The sequence below is a fragment of the Serinus canaria genome, chromosome 2 (genome assembly GCF_022539315.1).
Source record: "Serinus canaria isolate serCan28SL12 chromosome 2, serCan2020, whole genome shotgun sequence".
Classification (NCBI taxonomy): Eukaryota; Metazoa; Chordata; class Aves; order Passeriformes; family Fringillidae; genus Serinus; species Serinus canaria.
The window spans coordinates 58,163,919-58,183,894 of NC_066315.1; the positions used below are offsets into that span (position 1 = coordinate 58,163,919).

Consider the following 19,976-nt stretch of genomic DNA (forward strand, 5'->3'; position numbering starts at 1 on the left):
AGAAATGAGTTTCTAGTGTCTCTGTGACTTAAGCTTAATGGGCAGAGCAATGAGTATTAAGCTGTTCTATATAATGACCTTCTGGTCAGTCATTGCATTCTGGTTGGCGGTGGTAATTTCTTGAATCACAGTAATTCTGTCACCCTGTGCAGGAGTGCAGTCTGTGTCCCTGATAAAGATCACAGCCTTCACTACTGCCACAGAAGTGGTTGTTCACAGGTCCTCATGGCTTGGCTGAGAAAAGCTGTAACATGTCTCTGAACTGGGACAGAGCAGCTGATACATTAATTCTATTTAGCAAACAAGTCTTTTCATAAAGGTTAACTGTTGAAAAAGAAATGGAGAATAAGGTCTCAGTATGTGGCCCCATCTGATCAAAGTATCCTGCCAGACTCTGATACTCTTATTTCTGAAAAAAGGCCACACTATCCACAGTCCTTCCCCTCCCCCAGTAACACCCATTTAGGTGAGAAGTTGAGGACATCTCATACTTGAGGAAGCAGTCATTTCCCGATAAACAAATGTGGAGACCAGGGGCCACGAGAGAGCCAAATGGGAGAGGTGGCTGCAGTGGCAGCCAGGATATCCTTTAGGAGTCTGTTGTGGAAAGGGTCCTAATATCTCACCCCTGTATTTCCATTTGCTACTGCCTGAAAAGTCCCCTACTGAAAATGTCCTCTGTGTCAGGTAAATGTCTAGAGGGCATCTGCAGCTTAGACAGTTATGTTTGTTGTAACACAGCATGACTGGAGTGAAGGAATCACAGTTATGTGCTTTGTAGTCCTCCTGAGAATGAGACTGTTGTTCTTTGATATCTCTGTTCTGCTGAATAGAGCTCCTCACATTTTATTTTTAAGTTTTCATTTTTTCCCTTCCTCTCTCATTTTCCTTCTTTTTGTAGGATTATTATTTCTAGCTTCCTTCTCTCTACTGACAGAGCAGAGACCAAAGGAGAAGTTGGAAAGAAATGGAAACAATAAAAATAGAAAGGAGATGCATGCTGAGTAACAGCTTTTGTGGAGTGAAGATAGTGTAATATGTCCTTGTGATGGGTGATGAGTGATGGTTGACAGGTGGAAACTTTCCTATGATTGAGTAAACAACTAAGCTAGTCAAAGCACCTGAAGTTTTCATCATGTTCTCTTTGATAATTCATCTGACTACTTTTGGAATGTGTGCTTTATGGAAACTTGGAGCTCTGTTTAAGTATTTAAGTACTTTTGAATGGTTGCAAACCTAAATAGTACAGTAGTAGTTATATAAATTATGGTACCAAACTTGACAGAAGTGCTTTGTAATGAATTGTGCCTGGGCCACAGCGTTTCCAGCTCTGGAGGGACCGATAAGAGACTGAGTGAGCTGAGCTACAGCCCACAGAGGGGACTTTTCTGAGTTTGTCTTCTCTTACGGAGCAGCAAGAGGTTCTACTGTTTAATATTGTTCAATTTTTTTGTGCTGATGAATGCTTTGCCTTTTAAATAAACAAGTTTTTTCCACTTTTCTCCAAGGAAATCTTTTCCCAAACTAGATGGAGGAGGGGCCACTTGAGCTTGCTTTCTAGAGGAAATGCCTTTGGAGGTTTTCTCCCAAATTTGCCCTAAACCAGGACAGGGGTGTTCCTCTGTAAGGTCGGTGGCCAAGTGGTAGGTGTATGGTCCTACCCAGCTTTCAGTCTGCTTGGAAGGAACCTCCTTTCTGCACAACTTTGACTGTTGAGTTTGGCTGTCTTTGGGTTGGGGGTGCAGAATTTCACTGCCTGGAGACCGGCAACACAATCAGTGACTCTGCTTATTGATAGGAAACTGTCTTGGGAAATCTAGTCTGGAAAGGCTGAATGGGGATAATCTCAGGATTTCATTCAATCGTGTTATTGTGCTATGAAAGAAAAATATTAATTTGGTCCCTCCTGTGGCAGTGCTGGGTCAGTCACAGTGATTATCCTGTTTTAAAAAGCGCAAATCACTGATGGAGAAATAATTGGCATTTATTGTCTCAGAAGCTGCTGGAGTCAAAAGCTGCAAATTAGAAAAAGCTTTTTCATTCAAAAATGTTTTATAAGGTGTGCTGCAGCTGTGAGCTAGTTATGAGCAAGTGTTTGTCTGAAATGTATTCAGTGAAATGTGTGTGGTATAAAGACGTATGAAAGAAATAAATTCTATTAAATGATTCTAATATGTATATATATATTTAATATATTATTTACTTTCTCCTCTGTAGATAATATTAAAAATACTAGAAGACAGTATTTCTTAAGAGAGATAAATTTTATTGTTGGTTGCTTTTATTGTATACTGCTCTATAGCTTTTTCCTTTATGAGACATGCAGCTCTTTATATCATTTTTCAGGAGAAACTTTTGACTTCTGAGACCAGTGTTTGTCCCAGAGACAAACCCCAAATCATGGGTTTATTCAAAAGCTGTGCAGTAATGCAAACTGCTATATTTTTTCTGCCTGTATTGTATTAACCAGTTGCTGTGATGAAGCAACTGAAGGCTTTATTCAGGACTGGCTAACCAGTGTCTGGCCACCTCCCTTAGTGAGCTTTTAGATTTAAGGAGATTGGGCAGGTGCTCTAAAAATGCTACTTCTGTGGTTTCTTGGGATGTTTTAGCCCGAGGGATTTTTTATTTGTGACTAAGTAAAACAGCTTCAGTGAGTTACTTCCTTTGGAGTAACTTTTGAATTACTTCCTTTATGCTATTTAAAAGAAAACAAAACCCTGTGCTAGAGGGAGGTAGCAAGACGTGTGAATGTTTCTGCTCAAGCACCCAACTGTGTATTAGCCTGTTCAGCATAAATTTAGTTCCATTTAAAAGAGAGGCAATTCACATCTGTTATGGCAACTTTGTTACATATCTGTGCTTTTTTGGGGAGGCTCAGTAAAGGAGTGAGAAAAATTAACTGGAAAAGAACTTAAAAAGTGCTAAAAAGGAGGGAAGTTAAAAGAGTGATGCAGGCAATGGCCATATTGAATGTTGTGGCTTTTTTTTCTTCAGCTCCTTTTTCTTACTGTAAGAAATTGCATGGATGAGAGCAAAATCAAAGAAATAGGAGTAGGGATAATGGATGCCTATGTGAAAGATTTCCTTTTCTGAGTATGCCACATACACAAAGTAGACACTGACCAGGACAGGGGAGACCTGAGTTAGGAGTCAATTGTGTCTGGTCCAGAACTAACACCAAGGAAGATGCCGAACAGAGAGAACTGTTTCCCACAGGCTTTGGCATTGTACCCTCCAGGTGCTGGTTAAGCAGTATCTTCTGGTATTCTTAAAATAGCATCTGCTTTATATATTAAACAGACAAAACAGAGAACATGGAAGAGGGGTATGGGAGGTGAGGGCCATTTAGTTCAAAGACATAAACAGCCCCCATTATAGTTTTGTGGATTCAAATCATCTGACCCAACTAAAAAGCAGGTTTTCATTGCATAAAGCATTGTGCAGACAACCATAGGGACTTAGTTATGAAAGAGGAAGTAGTTCTTGAGGGACTAGTTTAACTAAAAGTTAAATATGGGGCCCTAGCAAATGGAGAAATCAAGGTCTTAAGCATGAGCTAGAACTGCATTGGGTAAATGTAAAATTATTAGCTCTACTTAAAAGTGGTTTGTACTTAGGGTTCTATAGCGCATTTCTTAGTTTCACTGCCTTTCCTATTGCACTAAGTTAATCAGAACTGTCACTCTGCTTACAAATTGCCTATTTTAAACTATACATATAATTTGCTGTAGTTCTGTGATTGTATTCTGTTGTCTTCCTAAATGCTCTTCTTTACTCAGATCCTTGGTTTTCTTTGTGGACTTGTAGTTGTTGTCTTTGCTTCTGTAGCTCCACCCAGCATTCGTAGTTTCCTGGGGAAGTTTTACTTGTTGGTTTGTGTTGCTTTGCTGACATTTCCTCTTCTGCTTCTGGCACTGATCAGCTGGTGGCTATTGTCCTTTATCCTGGCTTTTATGTAAAATATTCCAAGGTTTTTAATTTCTGGACTTTGCATACACATCCATGTTTGCATAATAGTCAGTGAACAGTTCTCATGACTGGATGGACAACTAGAGGTTTTTGTACAACTGTAAGGCTTACTACAAATAGCTTGTCTTCTCTCTTAACCTGCTCATTTGTAGTTCCAATGGGCAACAGGAACATCAGATTCCCTTCCCAAATCTGCCTAAGACAGACTTAAGGCTAAGAGATTAAAGAAGGTAGTTTGTAGTCCTCAGAAGATTTCTAATTTCTTCTTCCCTGAAAGTATTACTGCATCAGGAAAATAAACAGCCTTGGTCTCAGTGCACTCAGGATGAGGGCAGAGTCCTGTCAGCATGTTAGACGCTGGGCTGAAACTATTTTGTTCTGATCCTAGGAATTAAGTGGATTCTCTCCTCTTCTCCAGACCCTCTTTTCACTTGGAGCAGACCTGTGATCGATGTCCCAGGTTCAAGGGCCTGCACTTTCTCCTTGATTCTCTGCAGGTCTGTGCCTGTGGGTTGCTGTGCTGGGTCAGCACTGCAGTCACCTTTGTGCTCGCCTGCTGTGTCTCCCCAAAGCTGTTCTCTCAAGACCTGCAGCAGCACAGTATGAGTCTCCAAAGACAGTTCTTTTTGCCCTGTACACCCAACACATCTGAGAATTTCAGGAACTGAAGGAAGGGACACGTGGAAAAATCCAGGAGGGAGACCTTCCTTCCCTCAGCCTCCCAGCACTTCTGACAGCATGAGCAGCAGTATCCACTTACCTTAAGCATCTCTAAGGTTGTAGCACAGTGTGGACTGCTAAAGTTCTTGCACATATTGAACTCCTTCTCATTTCTCTTCCCCTGGCACCTCATCCCCTCTGTTCAAAAAGTAAAATCAAAGCAAATGACTTCAAACCAAAAGCATTCATCTTTTACAAATAGTTCAAGGCCTCTGTACAGTAATAGGCATAAAGCTCTGCTGGCAAGTTTAATGAGTGCTCTCTCGGTAGGTGTTTTTCTCTGTGCCCTGAGAATTTGAATTACAAGAGAAAATTTATTGTACTTCTGTTAAAAAACCATTCCATTAAGTTTAGGTGCTCCATCTTCCTCTGGCAAGGAAGTGTCATGCAAGGTATTTTGCATAGATAAGGTCAGGTCAAGGCACAAAAGTTGGGAATTGAGTCTGTCATGAAGATACCTGAGAGATGAAAGTTTTCTAAAATTGTTGTCTTCCTCTGTTACCTAACAAATTTGGGAACAGAAGTGCCTCAGTTCTTGACATTCCAGCACCTGTATTGTTTTGTTAGACTTCACTGCAGCAATTGTGTAAGTGGGTTAAGTTACCTGCATGTAAGTGGTTGCAGAGGTGTCTCCCTCAATGCAGTTGGACTGAGTGGGATTAGAAATACGGAATGGAAGTAAACTGAGATTTGGGTCTGAAGACATGTAGGTTGAGATGCAAGAATGTAATCAGGCCATAATGGTAGTATTGACTGTGATGAAGATCTGTAAAATCAGTAGAGAGGTGAGTAATGTAAGTAGTTAACAGATGAGCCAGAACAGCAGAAATAAGAGATCAAAGAACCTTCGCTCAGGAAGTGACTTTTCAGGGTGGTCCAGAAAGACTATGATGAAGAATTGGGTAGAGAATGGGACTCATGCAGATGCTAGTGGGTCAGCTACAGAGATTTTCTGTTTCAGCTTTGACCTGTAATGGTTTATTTGGTCTCCTGCTCCTCAGACACAGAGGGACAAGCAAACAGAAGAAGAGTGGGAAGTGCAGAGACTGACATACTGAATGATGAGCCCAAAAACTGAGATGGGGAGGGAGTGCTCAAAGTATTCTTGAGTGGAATGTAGAAAGAAAAAAAAATCTTGATATCAGAAAAACCTGTTTCAACAAGGCCAAAAGGTAGGGTTTTAATTTATTCTGGGGAGGATGGTTAGGAATGATACATGTCTACATCACTCAGGGAATTAGTTGCTTGGCCAGATGTCCTGATATTGTCAAGGAAGCTTTCAGGGTAGTTGTGGAAGTCTTGTCCTGTCAGATACCAAGTCTTGTATTAGAGAATTTCCTAAAACAGGATTCATAGTGTACAAGGCAGCAGATGGCAAGAGTTTGGGAATGAAGATAGGCTAGAGGATTTCTATCCTTGTTGAACTGCAAAAACCCTATTGGGGCTGAAATGTTAAGATTTGTTTCGTGCTGCTGGGATGTGATGTGAAGCTTTTATTTCCTCCCTGCAGTGTTCCATTCTACCTACAGCAGGGCTTCAAAGCTCTGCAGCCACCATGGGTCAGTGGAAAGTGGCTCAGAAAGGGTTGGTTTGTGGTGGCACTGGGTGACAAAGCACAGCCTTGCCACTTGGCTTTGCTTTAAGAAGCAGCACAGAGGTGCATTGTGTGTCACTGTCACCAGTAACTTCACTGCTGCAGCTCTGTGTGCACTTGAGCATGTGGAAGGAAATGGAGAAACCTGGCATTTCAGATGAAGAATGGTGGTGACATACCTTCATTAGAGTTTGCAAGGGGTTATTTCATAGAATCAATAAAGTTGGAAGAAACCTCTAAAATTACTGAGTCTAGACATTGACCTAACACTGCCAGGTCTGCCATTATTTCCTTACGATGCTAAGATGTTTTGGAGGAGAATGCAAGCTTTGTTCTTGCAAATGTCTGTAGTTCCTTTCTAGACAGTAATCTGGACTTTGTCCCTGAGTGATCACTCTTATTTTTCCCATTAGTGTGTTTGGGGTTTTAATTTCCCCAGTGTTTTCCTAGAACGTGAGAAGCATTTTTACTAACTGAAGGATGTGATCATTCACAAAAAGTAATGACTGCAACATCATTAGATTTTGTCCTTGTGGGTGCTGGCTTTGAAGACATGTGAACTCAAATCATCTAGAAAAAGGAAAGCGCTGGAGCTGGGACTGTTACTTTGTGTATGTTGACCAAAGAGGTACTTGCAGTTATTGAAGTAGAAACTAGAAGTGTGCTCAAGCTATGTAATTGTTACCATATGAAGATGAAGGGAAAATGTGTTCAGATTACCTCGAGCTGAATGAAGAGTCTGATGATCTCTTGGTTGTCTAGAGCAGGAAGAAAGGAAGATTTAAAGGCAATGCTTTGAGCCTTGGGATACACAGCTGTGCTGAAGCAGACCTCTGTTTCCTCATGTCTTTTGATTACTTTTCAAATTGAATTTGTCCCAGGTTATTTAGAACTAGAGCAGGAAATGCACTGAATGGTGTTGCACAGAGACATTATGTTAATACTTCTTGGCATTGGCCTTGCAGGACATAGCAGTGATGTGGCAGTGGGCAGGCTGCCACTGCTGGGATGTGGCAGGCCAACTCACCCTGCAGGGAAACGTGCCATGGGAAGGAGTGCTGCTTCCTGGGAATTGTGTCCCTGTGCCCTTGCATGGCAGCAAGTCCTTTTATCATCCACCTTTAAGTGCATGATGTGGGGCCCCAGGGTGGGCTGTGCCAAGTGGCTGGAGAGAAGATGGGCAGCAGGAGAGCATCTAGAGCAGCATGAGCCAGCAGCTGTGCCTGCAGCTCCACCAATTGCTGTGAGTGGGAGGTGAGAGACAGGGAAGCAGGGACAGATCTCGAGAACAACTTCACGAGTGAGATCTTGAAGAATGATGTAACTTAGGTGTGCTCTGTGCCATTCTCATTACATTGACAGTACCATGTGTGTTAGCAGCTCGCTGCGGTTATTGTGAGAGGTGCAGGATGTGATTTTCTGCTCTGGCACCAGAGAAGATCTGGTCCCTGCCACGGCAGCAGGTCTCAAGCTTCCCAGTTCACCAGCAGCAGAAACAGAGCCTGTCTAATCTGTGTTCATACCACATGTCTAAGCAGACCTGAGCTTTGCAGTCTGGCTGGCATCCATTTGTGTCTCCTGCAGAAAGGGCACTGGTGTGAATTGTGGCTCAAATCTCTCCTCTGATCCACAGAAGAGATTTATTTTCACACCTGCTTCATAGAACTTGGGGGTTTTTATGCTGTGTAAGACTTGCTGCCCTTCTTTCTGCAGCACAAGTTGTAGAGTACTAGAAGTACTTTGTAGCTGTTAAAGGTTACCAGCTTCTGGACCCCTACAGACTGAACTTTAGGCTCAGCTGCTTGGCCTAGTTGGAGTCCATATTAGTGATCCTGGACTATCTACCAGCCCTGTGTGCCATGTCCTGTGGTTTCCTTTTGACTATTCTTTCACAGACATGTTCTAACAAATACTGGGCACTGCCATACTTGGGAGTTTAGAAAATAGATATTAATGAAGAAAAAATTGACAAATGGCCATTTACCCTGGTTGGTTTTTTTTTTTTTGTGAAACGTTTTTTTAGATGCACCTTTTTGGGTTTGTTTGTCTGATGGTGTTTCAGCATGAAATCCTGCATTTCATCTTTTCTCATTGATGAGTACAGTCCCTGAAAATCACAGGAACTTTTAGATAATTTGCTCTTGGATTGCAACTGACTGTGGTATTAATTACTTCTGGATATGGCTTTAACTCAACTGCTTCAGCTTGGTTACAGAGGTCCAAAATAAATACTGGATCTCTCTTGCTGGAAGCTCTCCTTAACTCCTGCTAGTGTTGTGGGGCTGGATGAATGCCTTTCTCTGGAGATGGTCAGTGCTGCTCCAGCCTCAGAGGAATTGTTGAGAAGTGAGGTAAGGCACCCACACCAAGCAGGGCACGTAGGACTGGTGAATAGTTTCATGCTTGGATTCCCAGCTGGCTGTGCAATATTTAAAACAAGATCTTTGGTTGTTCACACAGAAGGACCTGTCTTAGGGTATGCACACTTAGTTTCCATGTTTTCAAACTTCAGACGCTTTGGATATCTGATCCGTGTGTTTTCTTTTTCTTCTTTTCCTTTTAATAGTTTTTGGCAGGCTAAGCAAATTGGTTAGCATGAGGAGGATTCCTTTTTTTGTTCAGCCATATGGCATTTTGTTAGAAACAAATGCTCTATTTATTAATTTTTGTTTGTTTTGTGCAGTGTTAAAAATAACATGGCATTCGTGTTTCATGTTTTCTGGTCTGTGTTTCACTGCTGTAGGCGGGCCAGTCTCTGATTGAAGTGCAATGTTAGGGATGCTTGCTGTCTTTTCTAAGTAGACTATTTTGGAGCTGCAAATGGGAACTGAAAGTTTTCCAAAGTCAGGATGTTACAACTGAATCTGCTTTCACTTCCAGACATTCCTGTGCAAATGGCTTGTGGGAGGTAGCAGCTTAAAAGGTTGCTGGAGAGATACCTTCTGTATTTCTTCCTCACTTCCCAAAGCCAAATGCAGAGTTGAAAATACTCACTGACAGGCTGCTTTTGTGTGGACTTTATTCTTGAACGAAATACTATATTATCAGCTTTTAAATTATTTTATTCTGCTTTTGTATCCCATCTTTCAAAGATTTGTCACTGTGTTTTAACAGGTATGTAAGTCAAGTACTAATATATGAAGAAATGTCTGAAACTGTGGCAGTCTAATCAGATTTTCTGATTTAGCAAAACCTGTGTCATGGCCAAGATATGGGGAAGTTGGCCATGATGTATGGAAGCTGTGGACAACTTCCCCTGATTCTTGAACAGAGTCCAGGCTAATTCTCTTCTTGACATAGGTAAAGGTAAATAAATTATATTCCTTTTTTCTCTTATCAAACATAACTTAGAAGTTTTGTGTTTATCAAGTGTTGAGCACAGCTAGCCCTAAGTTTTTGACTGTAGCAGGATGTAATTACATCAGGGCAACTTCTTCCTCCTGTTGCTATTTGTGCTGAAACGTCTGCTCAAACCACTACAGGATTTTTCAGTGGAAGTCACTGTCTAATGTCTGATTCTCTCAGTGTCTTCCAACGTGCAGGGTATTTTTGGGTTTGTGTGTTAAGCTACAAACATGCAGAGTCATAACATCAGTGTGAGAAAATCTGCAGTGCAAACAGGAAGCGAGGACTGCTGTGTCTTTTTCCTTCTGCATGTTTTGTGCTCAGTCCCAGCCTGTGTTATGCAAGCTGCTGCTCTGCAGCCCTGCTGCAGTTTGGATGGAGGATGGCAATGGTCTTAAGACAGACTGGTTCACCAGGGAAGTGGAAGAAGGGGCTTAACATCTCATATTCTTTTACAAAATTCTTCTTTTGGTAGTTTTTGTTCTTTCAGATGAAGGAAGAAGAAAGATGTAATGGTCCACAAGTGACTAATGTTGAGCAGAGTGAGCAAAGACTCCAAAGGAAAATCAGAGACTTGAAACTCTGGTTGCAGCCAGGTTTTGTGCAGAAGGAATAAAGAGGCTGAAAAGCTTTGATTAGAATAGTGTTAGTCCTGGATAAGGAAGATGGCACCTGAATATCTGGCAGATATAATTGTTTTCTTTCTGTGGAACTATACTATCGTCTAGTATAGTTCCACAGAAAGAAGCAACAGAATATGGTTTGGGATTTTTTTTCTGTTTTGAATGTAGCTCTTTCTACATCTAAATAATTACAAAAACAATTCTGTAAAAATTAAGGTTTGTTGGCTGACTGCAGATAGCATGTTACTGATAGCTGCTGTTGCCTCTAGTTGCTGTCACTTCATGATTAATATATAACATACAGGGAACCTGAATGAAAGAAGTTATTCCATGAGAAAAGTGAATGCTGTTTTCCAGCATGTAATTTATTTATTTAGCAAATGAAGATGGGTACAGCTTATTTATGAAATCTGCTCTCAGTGGTAGAGAGCAGCAGCACCATAGGGTATTTTCATATTACCATATTAAAACCCATAATTTAGCAACCCACCCCAATCTAGTGTCTGATCAGAAGGGCTGATGTCTCTCTGAGAATTAATTCCAGCAACAGAATAAATAAATGCTCTTTCAGATTTTAAAAAAGGTTGAAAAACCACCAGCTTTTCCTTTTCGTGGTCATTTGCAATTTATGCAGACTTGGCCCTGTTTGTTGCTACATTACCAACTCCTTCTATCGAGCTCAGCTGTGAGGAAGGCACTTGCTTTTTAGGAGGTTTGTTGTCATTGGATACTGCGGTGCTGATGTACATTACTGGGAAGTGCTATTTTTACCCCAAGTCTGCCTCAGCCTCTGGCAATACCAGATATCTGAGCACAGTTCCTGCCTCTCCAGTTGGCATCTCTGTTGTCATACAGACAAATGCTGCCATTTGCTTATTTCTGCATCCCCAGGTTGCTCTCTGGCACGGCTCACCCCTAACCTGCTTGCTCATTTGTGCTAAGAGCAGTTGTGCTGTGCTCCTAGAGCATACTCTCCGTATCGACAAGGTGAGCATTTCCTGCCTTCCACTTCTCCCCAGCTTAGCTTTGGGCTGTTTCAGGGAAGAAATATTTACTCTTAAGTCCTACTTTGCTTTGTAGCCAGTCCTGCCCAGAACAGCTTGGTTTGTGTGCCTTTGCAAATAGCAGGAAGATGGAATATGAAGTTGGTCTTTGTGAGACAGTCTGGGAAATTTTTGCTGCACGCCGCCTCTTTGTGCCGTGCTGTCCAGTCTCAGGTAGTGTTGATGGTGAGCCCTGACTGCCTGTTGTAGCAAAGCCTCCTCTGCATTAGCAGGGCAGCTAATTAGCATTTCTCTTGCACTGTGAAGCCAGGGGTCAGACTCTGGTGTGCCAGAGTATGTGATCTATCAGCCTATGACACCTGGCACATGGCAAAGGTGCAGATACATGGGCTGAGGTTGGTTGTAGGAGCATCATCAAGATCAAATGCTGGATCCTGAGCTTGGGTTGCAACAAGCCCAAGCTACAGGCTTGGGAAAGAGTGGCTGGAGAGGTCCTCAGCAGAAAAGGACCTGAGGGTGCTGGTTGACATCCACCTGAATATGGAGATATTTAAAAGATGTGCAGATGTACCACTTAGGGGCATGGTTTAGAGGTGGACTTGACATGATTGGGTGAGTTTAGGTTAATGGTTGAACTTAGTGATCTGAAAGGTTTTTTCCAACCTAATGATTCTGTGATTCACTCAGCAAATAAAGGGTTACAGTAGAGCAGTGAAGCAAGGGCTTAGGTGTGCTCTCCCCATTTTGCTCTTCTCCACAACCAATTGAAAATTCCCATTTCTTCTGGGCAGTAAAATGTTTCCTTTTTCACAGACACTGCTCTTTTCTCCACCAGGGCAGGTAAGGGCCAGCAATCTGCCCGAGCTAGAATGGTGTCTTTCTTGTCTACCCCAAAAGTAAGACCAAATTTAAGAATTACCTCTCTTCCCCTGGTGACTGGGTAAAGTTGAGAAGCTGCAGACAAAAACTGGCTTTTCTGTGCAATGTGGCATCCTGAAGTGACACAATAGCTGGAAGGTGTGAGAACAGTGACAGTGTATCCATGCCATCCATTCCTCAGAGTCCTACACACACTGCTGAATCATTGCAAGGGACATCTGCACATGCAGCAAGGACAGAGCAATTGCAAATCCCAAACTGGGAGGCAGACCATTACTATTGCCCTGAGAATCTGGAAACTAGGACTTGACAGAAACTGTGTTGATGGTGTTAGCTTCATCCAGCCCGTCTCAGGCCTGTGATGAAGCGGGGGCAGGGCCAGCTCTGTTTCCCCCAGGGTGCCACACAGACACTCTATAGGTTTCCCAGCAAGCTGAGGCCATGTGTGCAGATGAGTGCTGGTTGAGATGGGAGAGAGCCAACAGCAGTTTTAGCTTTTCCTCTCCCTGCAGTGGGCACTGGAGGAGTGAGACACATACTGACTTGGAGAGGGTGCTGGGGGAAGTGCAGGGTGCTTGGAGTGGTGAAGTGAGGGTCCTGGGCCAGCACACACCTCTTTGCTCATTCCCTAGCTTTACCCTCATGGTGGATTGGTGTTGGTTCATGCCAGGTGCTCACTACACCACTCATACTGCTCCCGCTCCTCGGCTGGACAGGGGCAGTGAAAAATACAACAGAAGGCTCATGGGTCAAGATAAGGACAGGAAGATCACTCACCAGTTTCCATCACAGGCAAAACAGACTCCACTCAAGGAGATTATTTTAATTTACTGCCAATCAAAACCAAAGTACAATAATGAGAAACAAACCCAAATCTTAAAACAGCTTCCCCAGACCTCTCCCTTCTTCCCAAGCTCAGTTTTATTTTATCTTCTCTACATTCTCCCTACAAATGGCACAGAGGGACAGGGAATGGGGGTTGTAGTCAATTAATCACATGTTGTTTTTGCTGTTCCACCTCATCATGCTCTTTCCCTATTCCATTTGGAGTTCCTGCCAGGGAGACAGCGCTTCATGAGCTTCTTCAGTGTGGGTCCTTCCCTTGGTATGCAGTTCCTCAGGAACTGCTCCAGTGTGGGTCTCCATATGTCCTTTCCATGGGGTGCAGTCCTTCAGGAATAGATTGCTCCATCCATTGCTCCAGGGGTCACAAGTCCTGACAGAAAGCTGCTCCAGCATTGCTACCTTGGGCTGCACTCTCCATGGACCTCCCAGGGACCTGCTCCAGCACAGGCTTCCCATGGGGTCAGAACGTCCTTTGGGCATCCACCTACTCCAGGGTGGGTTCCTTCACATACTACAGGTGGATCTGTGCTCCCCCATGGGCTGCAAGGGCACAGCTACTTCACCATGGTCTTCACCGTGGGCTGCAGGGGAATTTCTGTTCACTGCTTGGGACACCACTTCCCCCTCCTTCTGCACTGACCTTGGGTTCTGCAGGGCTGTTCCACTCACATGTTCTCACTCCTCTCACCTGGCTGCTCTGTAGTGCAGCAGGTTTTCCCCCTTTCTTAAATACGTTATCCCAGAAGTGCTACCACTGTCATTGATGGGCTCAGCCTTTGCCAGTGGCAGGTGCATCTTGGAGCCAGGTGGCATCAGCTCTCTTGGACTTAGGGGAAGATTCTGGCAGCTTCTCACAGAAGTTACTTTGTAGCCTGCCTCCCTGGCCCCTGCTACCAAAACCTTGCCATACAAACTGTCTACCCCAAATTCAGGTCATTTTCAAGGACTTGCGTACCAAGTTTCCAGTTCTCTTCCATTCCTGTCATTCCCTGTCCTGTTCCAGTCTCTTTTTTCTATGCTCTTCTCATCTGACCAACCTCTTGGCTCCTCTGCTTTCTCCTTTGCTTTCCTCTATGGCCCTTCATTGCCTTTTCTCTCCTCTTGCATGATGCTGTCCCCATTTTCTTGCTGAGCTCTTTGTGATTACCCCATGCACTTTTTGGTCTCTGCTGGACGTGCTCCTTTTGTCCAGTCCCAGCCTCTGCTCTGGGAGGGCAGCCAGCACTCCCACAGTCACTACTTTGCATCAGCTCTGAGAATACCTTGGTGCAGCTGCAGGACTGAGTGTTGTGGGATATCAAGCATTTTCTGTATTTTATTTTTGTTGTACCTTTGATTTGCTGGTTTTCTCTGGTCCTTTGTCCAAGCTACTGGAGAGAGAAGGATGTATGTTTTTTGGTACACAGACAGACCAGTGGCATTAGCTCTTTAACTAACTACCTGTAGTGTTTTTTAAGATCATTTTTGTCAAAGACAAGTTGAGATTTTCATGTGTTTGGAGCGTTGTCGTGTCCTAGTGAGAATGGCAGGCATGATGATGATGTCCTTGAGTGTCAGATGTATGAGCTGAAGTGTGGGCTCTGGAACGTGCACAGGCTATCAGAACATGCACACAGTTTTCCAGCTGGTATTGCAGACTGTTGGGTTCACAGGTGGCTTTCCCAGCAAGCTTGCTTCCTAGCAAAACTTGCTTTGGCAAGCCTGGCACGGCATGTGACACAGTTGGAGGTGTGCTTGGCTCCTGTGGTGCTGCTGAACTGCAGGTGTCCTTAAGTTTTCCCTCAGTAATTGATTATTCTTTCTTTGAGGGGGTTAACTCTGCTCAAAAAACCCCACTGGCTTTCTCCACTGGGAATGAGTGACAAATGTCCTTTGTGTTAAGGATGTTTGTTAAATTCCTATTCAGCTATCTCATGGTGTCTCTGAATTGTCCTTCTGTCAACAGTGAGCAGTTAGTTTGATCAGCCTGGTTGAGCATGTGCTTTTGGTGAGGGTGCCTAGCCATGCCAGGACAGATTCACAATTAAATTGTGATTGGTTGCCCAGCAAACACGAATACACCTAAAATCAGAGGAGGAGAAATACTGACTGCCAGCAAGCAACGTGCCGGTTTTATTACCCTCAGAGTTTATTGCTTTCCTAATTAAAATCTCAATCAATTTGTTGACCACCATTGCATCTAAAAATGTCCTGTAAGTGTGATGTAAGGTGACTTGGTGTGACTGGGAGCATGCACAGGGCAGGTGGTGTAGGCTCTTAGCATCAAGCACAAATGACATGTAGAGTTCAGCAGTTTTTTTCTTTTTCTGATTATTTATTTACATTTTTAGAAGGACCTTGGGTGGGGAATGACTGCTTACTTAACCCCATAGCCTTGCTTGCAGTTCCACACAGATTCTGTGCAAGGTCCTGACTGTACACCTGTTTGTGCTCTGGGCCACGTGACCCAAGTTACAAAAGGCTCCTGATTTCTGTGGTGTGATGGGGCTGTACAAACTGATGCTTTTGTCCACCCTTCCCATGTGGGGAAAGAATGGGCTGCAGCATTTGGCTTGCAATGGCATTGTGTGCTTGTGCCCAAAACACAAATCCTGTGAGCTCCTGCCTGAGTATTTGAAAAATGAACATTAAGTCCTGCCCTGCTGCATGGGCCTGGCTGTGTATGATGGAGTCTGTGCTGGCAAAATGTAAATTGCTTGTAATTATGACAAATCATGTGCAGTGCTCATGCTGTGAACTACAAAGCTTTTGTCCACTGCTGCTTATCCAGCTGCTTAAAAAGCTCTCCTGATAAAGTGCACGAAGCTCAGAAACAGCGTTCCAGGTTTGGTTGTTCACATTTTGTTGAGGACACTGAAAATAATTTGGTCTGTTTGAAGAAATTGCTTCTATTCCCCAGAGTTTCTCCTGATGTGGGGGAGCAGGAGCTGGACTACAGGACAGGGAATGCTTAGCAGACGAGCAAGATGAAAGCAATTTTGGTTATTAAAAGGAACTTTGAGCATTGCTCTTGATCTGTGTCCTTGATAAAAATCCCTGGTGGTGTTCATCCTTCCAGTAACAGCTGCAGGCATGTAATTTCTCCTTTTTCTGTATTACTGGACAATCTGTCTACCTGCTTTTTTTTAGTTAGGCACTTTCTGCAGTAAGGAGTGGTTTCTTCTACCTGTTTTGTGTGTTTCAGCAGATGCTAAAAGCGTGCATGCATGAGAGAGCAATCTGTGTGTGTTACTTTACCTTGCATGAGCACAGAATGGCACACACAAGAAGTGACTGCTGGGATGAATTGTTTTCCATGCACAGTTTTACTTCGGTTTGTGGTCAGTGCTGTCAGCATGTGGCAGCCATGTTTACAGAGCTCCACTGAGTCAATATCCTAGCTGGAGATTTTAAAATGTTCGATACCTTCATAGCCACAGGAGCTGCAATTGCTGAGATAAGAGTGCTGCAGTTTGTGGAGCAGAGAGTTTGATCCTCCCTTTCAAGTACAGTGCTGCCTGTCTTGGCCAGCCACGCCGTCTGCCCCTGTCAAGGGGAGTCCCAGCCCACTGCTGGGTATAAATCCTACCTGCAGTAGGTGAGATCCTCTGGCACAGCAGGTCTAATCCAAAACCAAGTTCTCAGCAAACACTCTTCCCTTTCTTCTGTCTTTTAGTATCAAGATGGTGCTGATGTGGACCAGTGGGGACACATTCAAGACTGTTTACTTCATCCTGAATCAGGCCCCTTTCCAGTTCTCCATCTGTGGACTCCTGCAGGTATTTGTGGACATCGCTATCCTGTTGCAGGTTTACTTGTACAGCCACTACCCTCAGAAGCCCGTGTCCCACACTGCACACCCAGCCAGCACCAAGGCTCTGTGAGGAACCTGGCTGGGCAGGTTGCAGGTCAGCAGAGTCAGCTATGGCATCTCTTCTTCCACTTGTAAATACTCCTGTGTTGCCAAGTTGAAAGCAGAAATGAGAACAAGGATGGAAAACACGGCTGCACGTCCAGCTCGGGAGGTTCTGTGTTAAATGACTTGCTCTGTTTTCAGACTTAGCTGTACAGAACTGTTTCTTGGTGGGGGGAGGGGCACTTTATTTTTGCATATGTACCTACGAGCCTTATTAATTCACAAATGTTTGTATATTTAATCACAAGGGCTGGATGGTTTGTGTTTTTAATGCTATTTAAAAATGTTACACCACAGAAATTATAGGATATTTTGTCTGAAACTTCTACCTATTTATATAATACAAAGTCTGTATATTGGCAGGAAGTTTGTGGCATATACTAGCATTCAGTATCTCCACGATGGAGGAAGCAGTATTGAAGAGCAAATCCAGGAGCTTTCTCTTTCCCTATAAGGATGTCTGGTGAGAGAAGGTGGGGGTGGAAGGCCTTGCAAAGAGGTGAGCAGCCAGAAATGAGCCGGCCACAGATGCTGTAAAGCTAAAGAGTCAGCAGATGTTCATCCCTGCTGCAGGAGGACACATGGAGGAGATGGTGGAGGGGGTCTGATGGTGCTGGAGTCACGTCTAGAGCTGGCACAGCCAGCCAAGCATCCAGGCAAAAGGAGGAGCCAGCAGGTGACTTCTGGGAACTTAGGTACTGATGCTTTGAAACTGTGGGGTGTGGAAATAGCCTGCCCTGCACCTGGGTAGCAGTTCTGCCCCTGCAGCTGTGCACAGGACAGAGCTGGGCTGTAGGCTGTCTTTCCCAAACCAAGGGGCCAGCAGATGGGCATTGCCAGTATTGCCAGGCAAGTATTTCTAGATGTGATTGAGCTGCAAAAATAGAAGCAGGTCCGCTTTCACTGGCTCAAAAATGAAAAAGTTTGAGATGGGGGAACAAGCTGTATCCCCTGGAGTAGGACCAGCATCTGACAGCTTGATTTGTTGAGGCTGGGGTTCGTGTTCATGTTGTTCAATGCCAAACAAGAACCAGGTTATGTTTTGGGGTGTTTCCTGCAATGGCCCAACAAGGGAGGAGTTCATGTTTTCCTTTTACTGTTGTGAACTGTTAGATTCTTAAAGAACAGGTTCTTTTCTTTTAGAAGAATTAGCAGGCTGTACTGAGAGGGACTGAGAAAGCTGAAAGAGCAGAGTTCATGTAGATGTTGTCTCTAAAGGCCATTAGCCAGCATAGGTCACCATACTCTGTCTGTGGCATGCAGCTGCTGGTGGTGGGGACCCATGGGGACTGTGACCAAGCCCCTGGGCTCCTGTTGTGACACTGCTGTCATGAAACTGCCCCAGGTGATGTGGGGAGGCCGTAGCAATGCCCTTGGTCCCAGGAACAGCTCTGCCTCTGCTGCATCCTTTGTGAGGCTTCCTCCCTCTGCTGGGTGAGTCCTGCCTGGCCACAGGCAAGGTGTTGGACAGATTTTTCAGAATAATTTTTTCTCTAAGAATAGCCCAAGAGCTTCTGTTTTCTTAGCAGTGGCAGCAAGTCTGAGGTTGGATAACTTCAGTGTGCAAGTCAGATACTTTCCCTACCGTGCTTTCTTTGGGAAGCTCACGATTTGAGTCTGGATTGGTGGCAGGCTGTCCAGTGGAGGGGAATCGCACTGTGCCCAGGCACTGACTCCATGCTCTTTGTTCGATACCATATTCTTCTAGGCCTGAAGTGACCTTACAAAGACAATGTACTCAGCATGGCAGACTATGAATGTTTTGTTCCTCTCTTTTCTCCAGTGTTCTGGTTGTGCTTCAAGAACATCTGGGCTTTTGTCTTTTTTAATTGAAAACGTAACAGCTGGCTTCTCCGGTATGCTGCTTTAATGAGGATTGTATTTCTACTGTTAGAAAACAAACACTTTGTTGTGTGTTTTAATTGTCTGAAGAGTTTTTTTAATAACTTGTAATGGTAAGATTTTTGTATTTGGTGGTCTTTTTCTAATATTCTGCAAAACAGGGATGTAAGAAGTTAATGGTTCATATAAGAAACATACTTTTGTATGTTATAGCTTCACTGAGAGTGCACACTTTTGGCCACCTCTTTGGCTTTGAACTACAGGTATTACTGAGGATAAAATAATTTCTGCTTTTTCCTTTTGGGATTCTTCCTTGGGTGGATTCTTGAGTCTGTCATCAGTACCTAAACCAGCGAGCTCTGTGGACCAGTCTCATTTACACCAGAGCAGCAAATGCTGGAGGAGAAGCCAGTGAAACCATGTGTGTCATCTTTTACATGTGGCATTTAGCAAGTGGGACTCTTGGCCAGGAACTCTAGAACTTCTTGCAAGGTACTTTAGAGACAAAGTGTTACAGAACTTTTGTTTTGTTCTCTAAATGTCAGGAAGTATCTGTTTCAATGATCACCTCAGAGAATAAGAAATTGCTTACTTTAAATACATCTCTTTGAATGTATGGCACATTTCATGGACTTTATTTTTTCTGTCAGTTGCAATTTTTTTTTAATAAAAATTACCTATTATATATAAATTGCAGTGTTGCTTTGTTTTGTTCAGGTACAAAATGTGTGCTTCTTAACTCTTGTTATAAGTCATCTTGTCAGGAGCATTGTTGATACAAATAACTAGCATGGTTTTTCCTTCTGATGGGTGAGTAAGCACAAGGCAGAAATTATCCTGAAGTCATGATGCACAGCAGGGATTCTGGATTTCTGTTCCCTGCTCTTCCATACATACCAGGGTAAATTTAACCATGGAGACCACATAACTTGTGTTTGCAATGCTCACAGTAAAAACCAAATTACTAACAGATTATTAAATAGCTTTAAAGGGACCCTGTGTCATGCAGGCTGCAGAGTGAGGTTGAAAATGGGATACAGATGAGGGATGTGCTCTTGGCAGCCTCTGCACAGAAGGTGAGGACACTTGAGTCTGTCATCTCATGGCCAGCTGCTGCCCCAAGAGAAGTTTTGACCACCCTCCCAGTTCATTCTGGATGGGAAAACAAGCCAAGGCTGTCAGGAGCAGCCTTGCAGCTGCTGTGCACCTCCTGGATCCTGCCAGGCTGCTGATCCAGGATTGGGCTGCTCTGGCAT

The 19,976-nt window shown here is 43.7% G+C and overlaps 1 protein-coding gene across 2 annotated transcripts in view; it reads left to right on the forward strand.

The window, feature by feature from the left end:
- SLC66A2 (solute carrier family 66 member 2) overlaps positions 1 to 19,405 on the forward strand; it is a 65,858-nt gene extending 46,453 nt beyond the window's left edge. For both annotated transcript variants that reach the window (XM_030229546.2, XM_030229554.2), the window contains one exon: positions 16,639 to 19,405. In XM_030229546.2, the coding sequence (XP_030085406.1) occupies positions 16,639 to 16,846 (208 nt within the window). In that variant the 3' untranslated portion in view covers positions 16,847 to 19,405. The remainder of the gene's footprint in view (positions 1 to 16,638) is intronic.
- Positions 19,406 to 19,976: the final 571 nt, after the last annotated feature.